Source organism: Procambarus clarkii, chromosome 67 (assembly GCF_040958095.1).
Source record: "Procambarus clarkii isolate CNS0578487 chromosome 67, FALCON_Pclarkii_2.0, whole genome shotgun sequence".
NCBI lineage: Eukaryota > Metazoa > Arthropoda > Malacostraca > Decapoda > Cambaridae > Procambarus > Procambarus clarkii.
In genome coordinates, this window is record NC_091216.1 from 21,695,741 (window position 1) to 21,711,846 (window position 16,106).

The 16,106-nt window shown below is 41.7% G+C and overlaps 1 protein-coding gene across 3 annotated transcripts in view; it reads left to right on the forward strand.

Annotated features, from left to right (window-relative positions):
• Positions 1–16,106, forward strand: part of hep (hemipterous) — a 68,865-nt gene that overhangs the window by 49,650 nt on the left and 3,109 nt on the right. For all 3 annotated transcript variants that reach the window (XM_045757594.2, XM_045757596.2, XM_045757597.2), the window contains one exon: positions 15,831–16,019. In XM_045757594.2, the coding sequence (XP_045613550.2) occupies positions 15,831–16,019 (189 nt within the window). The remainder of the gene's footprint in view (positions 1–15,830; positions 16,020–16,106) is intronic.

Genomic DNA, 16,106 nt, shown 5'->3' on the forward strand with positions numbered 1-16,106 from the left:
ACCGTGAGTGTAACTCTCGTCTTGCAGTTACTTGCAGGTAATTATATTAAGCTTGAAAAGTAAAGTTTCAAGGGAGACCTTAATTACATAAACTATAACTTGAACATTTCAATTTATGAAAAATTTAAGATTTTGCAAGTTTTGTAATTTAAGACAAAAATAAGATAAGACAAACCTTGGGGAGGTGCAGTGCTTATCAGTGACATTTACTAATTGCTGTATACAGTAGTATTTTTTAATGTGAGAGAAGTAAAAATGATAATAAGACGCTAGATATAGAGAACTGAGGGAGTATTTATCAATGTTTTCCCCTTTCATACACTGTCCTCATGAAATATTAAAAAAAAAAAAATCTTGGCCATTATGTTTGTGGCTAACAACAACACTACTGTATTGACTGATATGTAGGATTATCGACTCGAGAAAACTTGTGCTTGTGCTGGGATATAATACAGTACAGTACAGTACAGTACTTTGCAAATGCTGTCATACCAAGGTAGTCTACTATGTAAGAAAGCATTATCCATGTGTATATTATTGGTACTACAGTTTTTACCAGTATTTCTGTGGAGAGCCCCTCCGTCTCCCCGGAGCTATACAGGGCTGATGCGTATATATTAGACCATGGCAACAGTCAATCAATGGAGTTCTTATCCTACCGGGAACCACAGTTCAGAACTTGGCCCCCTCAGAGAGGCACGAGGAGCAATGGCCTGTAGACACCCCCATGTAGTTAGAAGCAGTCTATGTTTGCTATCTACCAGGTCAGGCACCCAGAAAGGTAGGAATCCCAAAACGAACTACAGTTCGTTAAAAATTGCAAACTGAAAGCCGAACAAGCAAGCAGAACTCCCTAGTCAGAAAACAAGCAAACAAGCACGACGTCACTACACCCGCTGAGCTGCTGTTTGCGCAGCTCCAGGGGTCTGCCTGGAAGGAGGGCCCCCAGACCTCCCACGCCAGCTACCCAACCTCAGTTCTGAGGCTGTTGTGTTGGTTGGCAGTCGATCAACTCTGGCTCCAATCCTTGAGCAATGCTGGACCTTGTGGTGATTGCCCGCTCTTGGGGTCAGCTGGGGAATTTTCCTACCACACTAGAAGGTGAAGGGACGACGATGTTTCGGTCCGTCCTGGACCATTCTCAAGTCAATTGTCTTGAGAATGGTCCAGGATTGAGTCGATTGACAATCGACTTGAGAATGGTCCAGGAAGGACCGAAACGTCGTCGTCCCTTCACCTTCTAGTGTGTGGTCTGGTCAACATACTTTAGCCACGCTATTGTGACTCATCGCCTGCAATTTTTCTACTCTTTTTGGCCTTGGGTAGGCGGTAGTATTGTCGCTGGCTGGGGTGCAATGTACTGTGCCGCTGTCTTAATACGAATAGCGGCCGGTTCTGTTCCTCCTAGGGATGTTGTGCTTTTGAGGGGTGTTTTTCTTTTGTTTTGTTTTGCCTGGTGTGGTTGTGGGACCACTTGTATTATTTTGGTGGGCCTTTGCTAGGTCCCCGTGATTGCACATGTCGCAGGGGTTCAGCTTTTGTTTTGTTTGTTTTTTAGTTCTGGGATAACCGGTTTGCAGTACCTTACCTGGCTTCCCTTAGCAGTCAGCCTAAGGGCCCCTGGAAACCCTTATTGGGGCACATTGGTTCAATGGATGCATCCTCAGAGTCCCATCTTGCATCATGCGAGTTTGAAGGTTTCTCTTTCCCCCTTGTCTCAGGGTGACACAAACTGTTTTTACCTCCACCATGCTGCCTGTTGAGTCAGTGACACCTTTGACCCGGAGTCCTGGGAATGGTGTTCCTTGCTTGTTTTCCAGTTCACCCAGTCTACTGCTATTGATATTTGGGTGCAGGCAACTGCAGTGTTGCATGCGAGGTTTAGGTTGCTGCAACGCACTAGGTTGGTTGCCTTTCCAGATGCCCCGAGGCTGCCCTTCTTGAGGTTATCTTCAGATAATTTCGGGGCTTTAGTGTCCCCGCGGCCCGGTCCTCGACCAGGCCTCCACCCCCAGGAAGCAGCCCGTGACAGCTGACTAACACCCAGGTACCTATTTTACTGCTAGGTAACAGGGGCATAGGGTGAAAGAAACTCTGCCCATTGTTTCTCGGCGGCACCTGGGATCGAACCCAGGACCACAGGATCACAAGTCCAGCGTGCTGTCCGCTTGGCCGACCGGCGCCCTGCTTTGGTTATAGGGACCCGGACTTGGGAGAGTTAGTCGCCTCAACTTTGTTTCGTCTGCGCCCCCCTTGTCCTTTCCCTGCTTTGGTTCATCCTGCTCCCCACCCTTCCCTGCTCCCATCTCCCGGCTCCCAAACATCTGAGGGTTTGGGAATCGGGGCAGGGCTTTCGTGGTGGTGAGACTTCAGCGGCTTTGGGAACGGCCCCTTCCAAATCGGCGGCGAAGGTATTTGAGCCTGTTCCTCCTGCCGGGGCTTTTGGGTCGTGCCAGCGAACCTCCTCCTCCTCCCCTGCTTTTCCGGTGGACTCTGCCTTTTCTCCAGAGGCAGAGGGTTTGGAGGATGGCTCTGTCCCGGGCCCTGACGTGGAGGATGGATGGAGAGGAGTTGACTTGGGGGCTTAGGCACTGTTAGACCCCGCTTGGGTGTTTGTACCCTTGGCACGGGCTTGTTGTTACAAGGGGCAGGGGTTTTCGCATCCCCCCCTTCCACCTTCCCTGTACGAGTTTGATATGAGTTCGGCTCCGGGTTCCCTTAGGTTCCTCGGTTCCCTCTTTCTGGAGGTTTTTGGCTTCCCTCATCCCACCTAGGGAGGTGTGGGAGGCCCTTGCGGCTTACCTCCTGTGAGACCCGGATTATGCCTCGATTATTGAACCTTCTTTTTTGAGTTTGGCTCCTCTTTTCCTTACTGGATATGTTACGAGATGCCGGCATCTTCCTGGCTGGCAGACTACCCTTTCTTTTCGTTTGGGGCGTGGCATATGTTCTGTCGGGCCCGCACACTTCAGTGGCAAGAGTTGACTACGGTCCTTCAGGTTTACCTGGTGTGTGAGTTGGAGCACATCAATGCATGCATTCTCGTTCGTCCCTGTGCTTCTTTGCGACGTCAGCCAGATGCAGTTTCACACGCAGGTTTCCTCCCTTTAGGCATCCCTGGTAGCTGAGGACTTGCACACCCGTGGGCATTTGGCTTTGGTATTGCATTTCTTTTCCCTGCTGGAGCTGTCTTCGGACTGGCTCGAGGAGGATGTGGAGGAGCAGGGTTCCAGGCCAGCGTCCACTTGCTTCGGTGGCTCGGGTGTCAGTTGCCTTGATGAAGTTGTTTGCGCCAATTCTGTAGGAAGCGGTGTCTCTCTTCTTTGCTTCTTACCTTGTGTGCCGACAGGCAATACTCGTCCACTCTTTGCAATCTGCTTGGGCCCTGGCTCTTAGATTTTCATCCCCTTTTTGTCTGTTGCTCTGCTGTGGTGCATTTCTGCAGGTAGCTTCGTCTAGTTGCCAGCCTATGTCAGATTTGTTGATTCTACTGGGGGGCTGTGGGGGTCCTGGCCAGAAGGGTAGTGCCTGTGCCTGGGTCGCTTTGGTCGTCGTAAGCAAGTAGCACCAGATTCAGGGCCAGCCCCTCCTACGGAGACATCGATGTCTGGTCGGCGCAGACCAGACCCAGCTCTGAGCATTGGTCGGGTTCTTGTAAGGGTCGTCGGACCTTTTGCGGTTCACCCTGTTGACGAGGCGATGGGGTTAGGAGGCTTGTGCTGTTTGCTCTCGCCTGTTCTCACGATTCGTGGCCATTTCGGGTCGTTTCCTCTGGCCTGCGGTGGTGTTGGGTAGCTCCTCCTTCCAGGGGGTGGGGGGGGGGAGGCCTCTTCCCCTGCACTTTATCGGGTCATCCTGGAGTGGGTATGCTTGGGGCATGGTCGAAATGATGACATCCCTCAGGTGGGTTTCCCGCCTGTTTCCAGTTCCGAAACGGGACTGTGCAGATCTGAGGTTCATTCTGGACTTGTCCTGTCTGAACCCCTAGGTCTTTTGCCCCTCCTTTCGAATGATGACTCTGTCCCAGGTCCGGCTGCCTTTGGAGGCGGGTGCTTGGATTGTGTCCCTGGACCTCTGGGACGTGCATTGACACATCTGATAGGGATTCGGGTTCTGGCTTACCTTGACAACCGGTTGGTCTTTGCCTCCAGCTGGTCCACATGTCTGCTCGCCTGGGATTTGGTTGCTTCCCAGCTCGCCGGGTTTGGGTTCTAGGTGAATTGGACAAAGTTTCATTTGGTTCCCTCTCAGGTTCGGACTGAGAGGGAACCAGACTCAGTTCGGACTGAGCTGGGTCTTGTGTGGGACTCTCGGACCGCTTCCTTGTCTCTCCTTCTAGCGGCGTTGCTATGGCTGCAGTCCTACCTTCGGCTGTTTTTTGAGGGCACCCAGGTCACTTGTCAGTTGTTCGAGCAGTTGTGCGGGAGTCTAAACTTCGCCATGCTGGTCTACCCATCAGGACGAATCTGGCTTTGATGGCTGTTATGGTTCCTTCGGGAATGCCCCTTCCACTGGTTGCTGGGTTCAGACCCTGGGAACCTTGTGTCAGCTGCTGCTTCCTCTTCGAATTGTTCAGGGTTCAGTGCCATGGTGCCTACCCGAGCCCTCGCTCGATGTATTCATGAATGCGTCGTCTATCGACTGGGGCTTTGTAACCAATGCTCACCAGGCTGACTTGGGTCGGTGGGGTCCATCCTTCTGTTGGGCTCACAGCATGATGCGGGAGTTCACTGTGGTGTGGTTTTCGCTTCAGAGGCTTCGTGTCGCTCGCAGACCGATGATTCGGCTCCATTTGGACTGTAACTTAATTAACCCTTAACCCTTGGGGTACGCGTCTGCTGAATTCTCAGGGTTTGGCTCTCCTCGTGGTTCATATCCAGGTGGTGTCCAATGTCCTGGTGGACGGCCTGTCCCTGTTCATTTCCCTTTCCACGGAATGGATGGTCGACGCCAACTCGTTCTGTTAGTTCTGCTGAATGTTTGGGCGCCCGGAGGTGGACCTCTTTGCGTTGGCTTGGTTGAGGCATCTACCGGTATACGCAGCATCCAGAAAGGCATCCAGTCGATGCCTTTCAACTGGACTGGTCGAGGTTGGGTTACCTGTACCTCTTCTCCTCGGTTCGGTTGTTGCTCCAGGTCCTGGCTCGCTTGGAGACTTAGCAGGGAATAGTAGTCCAGTTGGGCCCTTGGTGGCCGGCCCAGCCTTGGTTTCAGGTGCTGCTTGCTCGGTGTCCGAACCCAAGGTTCTTCCTAGGACTCCACCTTTTTCAGCAGATCAGTCCGGTCCGGTCCGGTACATGGCTGGTTCGATCTTCTTGTTTTCTGATTGGGGAGTTCTGCTTGCTCGTTCAACTTTCGGTTTGCAATTTTTATCCAGCTGTAGTTTGCTTTGGGATTCCAACCTTTCTGGGTGCCTGACCTAGTAGATGGCAGACATTGACTGCTTCCAACTACATGGGGGGTGTCTATAGGCCATTGCTCCTTATGCCTCTGAGGTGGGTCAGGTGCTGGCTTGTGGTCTCGGTAGGCTAAGAACTCCATCGATTGACAGTTGCCATGGTCTAATATATACACATCAGCCCGGTATAGCTACGGGAAGCCTCCAGGTCTCGCCCAGTAAATAGTGTTTTATTACATTCTACGCTGGTTTTTTCTAGCTTCATTAGGAATGGATATATAATGGTTAGCTTAGGTACCCCACCATTATCATTGGTTGATAATGGCAATATTTCTCAAAACTCTGGCCTCAGGATTTGTTCAGATTATCATCTATCATTTCAGACAGTCGTAGGGGATGTTCATGACCTCATCGAATATCAGCACCAGTCATCCATAGGGTTTGTTCAAAACATCATCTAATGTCACCATCATCACCAGACATCCATTGGGTTTGTTCAGAACATCATCTTACATCCCCATCACCTCCAGACTGTCATTGGGTTAAATAATATATATAAATGCTACAATGAAGTCTCCTTATTTTAATGTGATTCATGCCAAATAGGTATTAGTTACATAAATTATGTTACATTTAGTATCCCAACATGGTTCTTTTCATTGTAATACTATACAGTATTTACAATCTTAAAAGTCTCTGCAGGTTTATAAAAGATAATTGCAGGTGCAATTATTAAAGGTATTAAAAAAAACAGGAAGGGATTGGTGTGGAGGTTGACAGGAGAGGGAATGGTGTGCTTCAGAGGTAAAGCAATTGTGGTATGGGGGAGAGGGAGTCAGGGAGGAGGTTTTGAGTTGAGGGTGGGTGGAGGGGTCAAGAGTTGGGTATGAACTGGAGTGAATTAATAGTGAGTGTGCTTGAGGTAAGATGATGAAAGTTGAGGGGTAAGGGGAGGAGACGAGAGAGTGGTCGTACTGTTGTAGATTTGTTCCTGTCTGTCTGTCTTCTTGGGCGGTGAATTGTGATCTATGTTGCTTGTACTGTTTCCTGTTGCTTGTACTGTTTCCCTTTAGGTTTCCCCCATGTCTTTTGATATCTTCATATTCGTGCTCGGTAGGTTTCCCCATGTCTTTGATGTCTGCATATTTTTACTTGGTAGGTTCCCCTATGTCTTTGATGTCTGCGTATTTGTACTCAGTAGGTTTCCCCTATGTCTTTGTTGCCTGCATATTTGTACTCGGTAGGTTTCCCCTATGTCTTTGATGTCTGTATATTTGTACTGTACTCGATTCATTCATAATTTATTTTTGCTTAGAAGTTGTTTAAAGTATACTCCTCTTAAAGCTGGTAAGTCCACCAACATGTTTTCTTTGCAGTAAAAAAAATGAGGCAAGCGTTCATCCCGGAATTGAACTTAAAAGAGAATAAATTGTTCTCTTACCCATTAGCTTTCTTATATCATCTATCTGATGATAATCGAACAGTATCTCATCTTGGGCATGTATTGCATCCATGGCAGTGTAACAGACACGATGTGATCCTGTTTATATTGTTTCATCTCGGCTTGTTTCTCAAGTTTGTGCAGTAGCCTTTGGTGTGTGGAACAGTGTTTTAGAACACTAGCAACTTTTATGGAAAAGAGTTTCCCTCTGTAAACCTGTGTTGAAGCTTAGTCACAATATTTATCCATTCTAGGTTTTCCGGTTGTCTCCCGATTACATTCTCTAGGACCTTCCAGAAGTTGCATGGCAACAATACTGGCCTGTAGTTTTAAATATTCCTCTTCCTTCATATATTAATATAACATAGTAGTCAACCAGCTGTCTAGTAGTTCTCCCCTCTCCAATGAAGTATTGTCGATTATTGAAAGTTGTTTGCTCAGCTTCAGCTCGTTCTTGAGCAACTATTTTGACACTGTCTGGTCTATGGGTTTTGGGATATTCAGATTCTATTGAGCTTCCTAATCTCATCGCCATAATTTCCATGTTGCTTAGTCTCTGAATGATAGCCAATTCTATACCAATGGAAAGTGCTCAGGTTCTAGTATGAACACTTCCAGGATGATTTTAAGTACCTCATAATTCTGTTGTTGTTCTCATCAGTCAAGTCTTAATTACCTTATTGCTTAGATATTTTTCCCGGATGTGACTGCAGTAATTTCAGTTGTTTTTTAGCCCTGCGTGTAATATAATTTTTATCTTGCTTCCATATATCTTTTTGGATTCAAACATGTTCGTTTTTTCACTGTTACACTTCTTGTGTTGTCTTACTCTCTCTGCATGTCTCAAGTCTTCTTCCTTTCTGTGCCCTCAAGGTACTGTATGTTAAGCCATAGTTCAGTATTGTGCATAGTTCATATTGTGCTTTGCTTCCTTATCCTTTAGTGTTGAGATAAATATATTTTCTGGTTTTGAGCTTTTGTGGGCTAAATGTTCATCAAAGACATGTTTCTAAATTCTTGTTTCCCATTGTGTGCTTATTAAAAAATAATTATTCTGGAATACTCCTTTTTCCTATATGCTGGTCCTCTTATCGTCTTCTGCCCTCTTGCTTTGATTTTCATTTGAATCATGCTCTAGAAAAAGAACACGGTAATCACTGACAAAACAAGTGTACATAACAACACTTGACTTAATGAATTCTTTGTGAATAAATGCCACATTACGGAGTGTGGAATGGAAGAAAATAGGCAACACATAACTTTCAAATTAGGTGAAGTTGTTTTAAAGAACTCTGATAAAGAGATCTAGGGGGGAAGGGGTTCTGGATAGAAAACTCACCCGAAGACCACATGAAAAACATTGGCTGAGGGGCCTGTGCTACGCTTTCCAACCTCAGAATAACTGTTACATAAATGGATAGTAAAATATTGGTGAGATTGTTAAAGACCTTTATGAGGCCAAAATTGGAGCATGCTGTAGTTGCATGCCCATACTGTATCAAGAAGCACATCAATAAATTGAAAAGGTGCAGAGACATGCAACTAAATGGCGTCAGAACTGAGAAAACAAGAGCTATGAGGAAAGGCTAGAGATGTTAAATATAGCAAAGCTAGAAGATAGAAAAAAAGAGGCAATATTCCAGATTTTTCTAGAATATTGCCTCAATGCATTCAATGGATGCTGCATACAAAATGGTAACAGGAATCGACTAAATTGACAAAGAATTCTTGAAACCCGCACTTTAAAAAATAAGAGGGCATAGACTCAAGCTAAGGAAATAAAGCAGCCAAAAAACGTTAGAGAGTTCTCTTTTGCAAAAACAGTGGTAGTCGTTTAGAACAAGTTAAATGAGAAGGTGGTAGAGGCCAACACCATCAGAACAGTACTAGTACAGTACTTTCAAAGAGTACTGGGAATACGGGACAACATGAGTGGCGCTCTCATCCTGTTACTTCACTTAGGTAATTACTCATATTTTGTGGTCTATTCTCTCACTGTCTGCCCCACATGGCTCAAGATAACATCTGGTTTGTCTGTGCCCTCCACTTACTGTACTCGCACATGTTTCCTTTTTGAATGTTGTGTTAGGAAGTTTGCTTGTTATGTCTACCAACTTTGCTCAGAGTACTGTACTAGGGCCGCCGTATTGGTTTCTTGTCTCTGTCTACTTTCCTACAATTAAATTTCCTATGATTAGGACTTATGCTCTCAATGTATGTGTAGAGGAGAGGGAGAAGTGAGTAGTGTGTGAATATGGGGATTGTGTGTGTACATGTAGCAAGATATAGATTGTTGATACATAAATAACCAGATAGTTGTTGGAATAGATAATGAACAGATCAATGCAGCCGTCTCTCGATTCTGTGGTGTTGGCTGCAGCTTCCTTTTATAGTGTGTTTGATAAAGTGGTCTATTTTTGTTTTGGTAGGTAATGAGTAAAATGTTGGATGAATATTTAAAAAAAAAATGAGTAGTGCTACTAGTCAGATACAGTATAGCAAAACTGAACAAAAAAAATGAACAGCAAAGATCTGCTGTACTAAATAATATTTTGCCAGTTGGTGGCGTTTCATACTCCGGCAGCTGGTGATGTCTTATTAGTGTGAAACTAAGGAAGTCTTAATGTATTTAACCATGGTAGGGTATAGAGGTAGTGGCCCACACTAAAATATACTGTAGTCCAATTTTTCTCATTTGGATAATGCTACTTGTTAATTGGAAATTTGACAATGAAATGAAGTACTGTATGAAGTTATGAAAAATTGGTAGAATTCCTCTTAAAAAAACTCATTACAGTAGTTTCCAAAGCAACGTGCAAGTTTATCACCTCCTCGATATATTAAGAAGACTATGCTTGCTGCTTGTTCCCTCCTAGTTTTGAAAACCAAAAGATATTAAACAGTTTTGGGGAAGCTCCTGATGTTCTTTTTAGGATATTGGAATTCTCTGTCACCACATGAGCCACAAAACACAGGTAGAGAATATTGCAGTTAGTAACACGTTGCTCTACTTACCTCCATAAGAGATACAATTTGTACTGTGATTTGAAAAACAAAACCGGATAATCAACCTACAGTACATTAAAACCATTTTAAATAGGAAGTAAGCGGGTATTACTAAATATAAATGAAAATTTTTATTATTTTTTTTAAGTACCATTGTCTTTGGGACAGTATGATTGCCTGACTTCACACTGTACTTATTTTTGGAATGTATGTTTCATTGCACCGTATTTATACTGTGCCATTGACATTGGATGAATGTGTGTGTGTGCACTTTGTAGTAGCTAGTATTCCAAATATTCTCCCTTACAAGCCATGTGTGTGTGCATTATCCTGTCCTTTGAGATCATAGTTAATGATTTCCTTCCATGATTTCAATATATTGCTATAAGATAATGGTGTTATGCTCTTCCTGGAGAGGTGCTTGTGGTTGTGTTACAGCCATGTGGGTGATCAGCAGCCCAAGGACCCTCCAGTTTTGGGCATCGGCATCAGCAGTTGCTCATCATGTGGTGAACAGAGAATCCTTTCATTTATAAAGCTTTGAATGCACATCACCCTGTCATGTCTTGCCACCCTAGTTATGTCTTTGTATGAAATTTAATTTATTTGAAGCTTGGTACTCTTTTTACCTAAAGCTTACTGAAGCTTTATTTTGATTTTGTGTAATTATGGTTTGTGTATTTTTGTTAAGTACCCTTAGAGGTTATCATAATTTTTTGTGTGTAATGTACTGTGTGTATCTCATGAATTTTACCATTATCATAGATCCCTGTTGATCTAGTTATTGTCTGTGTAGTGCAAAGATTAATTAATTTTAAGTATTTTTCTTTGACTATCTTTTTATGATCAAATGCATTTTGTATGATAGATTTTGGGAAATTTTACATAATTATTTTTTTATATTTGCTATGTATGTGTATTGTATTAGGGGATGCACATTTGATTGTGTTAATATATACAAAACAAATATTACTCTTTATAAGGTTTAATTACCATTTTTTTATTTTTTAGTTTTTATAATTGTTTAATCCTTATGTTGTAATAATAGTTTGTTGAATTTGAGAGGTGACGGCAAAGTTTTACCCGAGAATATAGTTAATAATATAATGTATTGTTCTGTACAGTACAGCACAGATTTAAAGTCAAGTACTGCTCTAAAAATTTGTTAGACTAACCAGTCATGAATCCTAACAATTTGCATGCCTCTTGTACCTAACAAAATTGTGTTTTTTTTTTAGTATATTTTGTTGAATTTATATTATTGGGGAATCCTGATTATCTGAACTAATTGTGACCAGACCTTGGTTGATTCATACAGAGATTTGAATGACCTGTCATCTGAGAACAATATTACTGTATTGTACTGTATTTGAATGAATTTGAGAGTAGGAGAGAGAGGGCGAAAGGCTAAGAAGATTGGCAGACATGGTGGGTGAGTGTAAGAATGTGTAGCAATTGAGTGTTAACAGTAAACAACATGTGGTGGTGAACAGTTTGTTCACCACCACTAGGTGGCAGCAGTTTGTAAATATGGAGTAAATATTTTTGTTGCATAGTATATGACAGTTTACAAGGAGCATTTTACAGCTAGTCCACTTTAGGAGAGGCGAGTTACTCTGGATGATCTGCTGTAATGTGGTGGTGCCTGTGTGTGTGTGAAAGCTTGTAATGTAAGGCTTGTAATGTCTAAGATAGGATAAATAGATCAAATTTTGAAGCCCTTTCTCTTTACTGCTCTCTGAGCTAATTTTTCACACCATAAAATTAAAAGATGGAGCAATTCTGGTGATAAATTGTGGCCATAATGTGCAGTATTCTACGAGTAAATCTGTGCCTTCAATACAAGGTCTGGGACATAATACAGTAGAGTACTGTATGTGGAATAGTTCTTCTAATTCACACTTGTAGTTAAGTCTAACATTTTAATGATATAATTATTTTTAAATGTTAGAACTCGCATAATTAACATGATCATATAAAAAAAATATATATATATACAGTATATATATATGAAACATGGTTGAATTGCAATAGAACATGGGTGTGTTGAAAACATATCAGCATAGATTATCAGTGTAAGATTAGCAACCAGTTATTTTGTATTATGAAGATGCAGGGTTTGTAGCACCACAGTATTCATATGGAAGAGTAGGATAATGATAAGTGGGAGGTGGAGGAGGTCAGGATAAAGATAAGTGGGAGGTGGAGAAGGCCAGGATGATGATAAATGAGAGGTGGAGAATGCCAGGATAATAATAAATGGGAGGTGAAGGAAGCCAGGATAACAGTAAATTGGAGGGGGAGAAAGCAAGGATAATGCCAAATGGGAGGTAGAGGATGCCATAACTAGAAACATGTTAACATTTGGGCTTTGTGTTGTCTTGTAGGCTAACTGCTTTGCTTATAGAGAAATGAGCAATCAAACTAAAGCTACAAAAATCGTATAAAATCCAAGAGAGGCAGAGAAAGAGCAAAAGGCCATTAGTGACAGAGCGGAATCCAAAGCACTTTTCCTCCTATGAATCTATAACAGAAACTACATCTAGCATTGGGACCTTGTGCTAGGGAATTGGGACCTTCGCAGAAAACAACAGAAATAATTGAAATACTGAGGATACATATTTGGAGGCCTCGTAGCCTGGTGGATAGCGCGCAGGACTCATAATTCTGTGGCGCGGGTTCGATTCCCGCACGAGGCAGAAACAAATGGGCAAAGTTTCTTTCACCCTGAATGCCCCTGTTACCTAGCAGTAAATAGGTACCTGGGAGTTAGTCAGCTGTCACGGGCTGCTTCCTGGGGGTTAAGGCCTTGTCGAGGACCGGGCCGCGGGGGCACTAAAGCCCCGAAATCATCTCAAGATAAGATACAGTGCAATTAAATTTTCAGTGAACCCCTGATCATGCAGAAGATTGATAATCCAAATGAATTCTTCATGAATGTAATACCAACATCGAGTTGTATATAAAATGTTACCCTAACCCTGCATGCACTCTGTACCAGGCCCAAATTTCTGGAATTCCATATTCACCAAGAATTGTTGAAAACTACCATCACAGGTAACATCATTTGAACATTATTAATTAACATCATCATTATTAACAGGACAAACATCATTTGGAGATGGAGCTTAGATACTGGTATTGTCTCCAACACTTAAAACAGCAGACAATGCCAGTCCATAAAGGAGGAAGGAAATAAAGCAGAGGCAAAAACTTATAGACCGATAGCACTAACATCTCATCATAAAAACTTTAAAGAGAGCTAAGAAGTAATATCACAAAACTCATGGAATCATTGTTTATATAACCCTGGACAATGTGGGTTGAGAACAGGGTGTTCTCCTGCTTCTCATAATTATTACACCATTATAACCTGGCAATAGTTGTCATGGTAGATAAACAAAATACTGATGGAAGGAAAATATACATGGATTTCATGAGACTTTTGACAAGTGCACCCAAGGTGTGTTATTGCACACAAAATGTGCACAAAAGGAATTACTGGCAAAGTAGAAAGGTTAATCTTTAATTTTCCTAATGAACAGAGCCAATGTGTAATACAATAAAACCAAACAATAAAGTAAAATCCGTGTTAGCTACCATGAAAAGCTCCGTTCCCCAGGTTATTGTGCTTGCTCCAAGACTTTTTATTTCAACTGAGTATCAGACATAGATAAGTGTATAAACTAGTACCTTATCGGCCTTTGCTGATGACTCTAGGATTTTTGAGAGTGGACAATATAGAGAACTCAGCAAACCTTCGAACTGACGTAAATGGGCCACAGAAAATATGATGTTTAATAAAGGTAAGTTCCAGCTCCTGTGCTATGAAAAAAAAACACGAAAATATCAAGACAGAAATAACATGTAAACTGTAGCAAATCATACTACAGTATAGAATGAAAAAGCAATATAAAAGGTTTAGAACTAATCATGTTGAAAGACCTTACTTTTAAAGAATACTGTACTACAGTAATGTAACTGTTACAACTGCAAGAAAAACGACAGAACAAGAACCTTTCAAACAAGAGATTTCAGACCATTGAAGCTTAAAGATGCTAGTATTCTGTAGGGTGGAGTATTATTGCACAATAATAGCTCCATTTAAAACTGGAAAATTACTGACCTGAAAAATGCGCAGTGATCTTTTACTACATGAATCCACTCGATTAAGCATTTTAATTATTGGGACTGCTTAAAATAAAAAATATATGAATTCTTTAGAGAGCAGGCAAGAGACAATAATTTACACTTGGGGACTATTACAGGAACTGGTTCCAAACTTGCTCATGGAAATAACACCACAAGAGACTAGGAGACATGGCAGGAAGTGCAAAATTGCCCAATTGAAAAGCAAAGGTGTAATAGTTATTCTGATAGAGAATTCTATCAACATCAATTGCTCAAGATTTTTCAATACTCTCTCGCTAAATATTATGGACATAACTAGCCAACCTTTCATGGTGTTCAAAGATAACCAGTAAACACGTCCAAAGGATACCTGATCAAATGTGCTATGATTTATGTCAGGCTGCGGGCATCTGTTTCGAACAGCCTGGTTGACCAGGTCGCCAACCAGGAGGCCTGGTCAGAAACCGCACTGCGTTGATCCTCAGAACCAGTGCAAGGTAAGGTAAATACAGTATTATGTACACTTTACAGTTACATTGTAACATTTTTCTTTTCTTTTTATAGTTGGAGCATATGATAATGCCACATTTTCAATTACAGAAAATAAAGATAATGTATGCTGATTTGTTATGAACTACTCGATTAAAATCTATTAAAGTTTGTTTAGAAAGACGTCATTTAATTTGATGAAACTTCAATACAACACTACAAATTTGCAAGGAAATTCAATTGAAAGAAATGATCATTTAAGATATTTGTCAGGGAAATATACAGTATCCATGCCTCTGGAGAAGCAAGATTTGCTAACATATCTCGGGTAAACACTTTGGCGAATTTATTATTTGATAACCTTATTAATTTGTGAACTGGTGTCTTACAAGAAAATTAAGTAAAAAAGTATTTAATGGTAATTCTCATTTGTTAGTGATTTTATACTGTCCTTTATTTAGTAGATATACTGAATATATTGTTACACTATTTTATTTGTTTTATTTGTTTGGCATGAGGTAGTTGTGTTATGAGTGCGGATGTGTGTTAATACTGGCACCAACTGATCCAGCAGCAGCAGCAGCATGTTCTTACTATAGTTGCCTCTTTACAGTCACTGCTTCATATATTTTGAACCAGTTTATTTTTATATAAATGTTGCATGCCACACAAACCCTATAATGTAGTGTATGTTTATGTGTGTATTATATTCAAAAGTAGAATTAATTGTTAAACCTTTTGTCATATTTCTTATACATGTCAGTCAATTAAGTTTGCATACTGGCCAGTCTAAAATGACACCATAATTTGACCAAGGTGAACCTTTGCTTAGAGCTGCATTCTCCCACTATTTTAAAATTATTGCTTTTAGTTTCATGATTTATATTTGTTCTCTCCAAAATGAGGCATATGTATATTGCATAGTAATGTGTTTTGACATTGTAATTTGCTAGGAAGGATATTTAATAAAACATGACATTCCATTTATTGTAAAGTATTTAAAATATTGTGTTGTCTTGCCTTTTTAACTAGACAACCAAACAACTACATCATCATATTTCAGAGTTTTAGATGTACATAAAGTTTGAATAATTACAGTATTGCTGAATCTTTTGTCTTAAAAGTTTCACTGAGATAAAGGTTATTATAAATCATTAAGTATTTAGTTTTACCAAGTTTTCCCATATCCAAGTACAGTAGTGTAATTCACGATTGCTGCCTTTCTCGTAAAATGAATATTAAGTGGCACGACAGAAAATCATTTCTGTACAGCAATAATGTTTTAGAAAGTTTCTTTTATGCTATTTAGTAAGAAAAGTCTTGAGTAAATTGATCTTAATTCCACGTAAACTATTTCTCCAACAGCAGCCGCTACCCTCCCACTTACCTGCCCCCCCATGTGTCCCCCCTCGTCTCTCGAAGGATCGTGGAACAGAACAGATCAACAGCAAACAGCAGCAGCAACAGCAGTCAGCAGTGCCAGCCAGGAGCACTACCCACCTCTAGTAGCAGTATACCCCCTCCCTCCGTTAGTCTCACTACCCCTCACTACAGGTAATTCTGACCACCCTTCTCTACACTACTCTTCTACCAGTGTCAGACACAAGGAAGACGGGCTTTAAATTTCTTAACTTGTCCTGC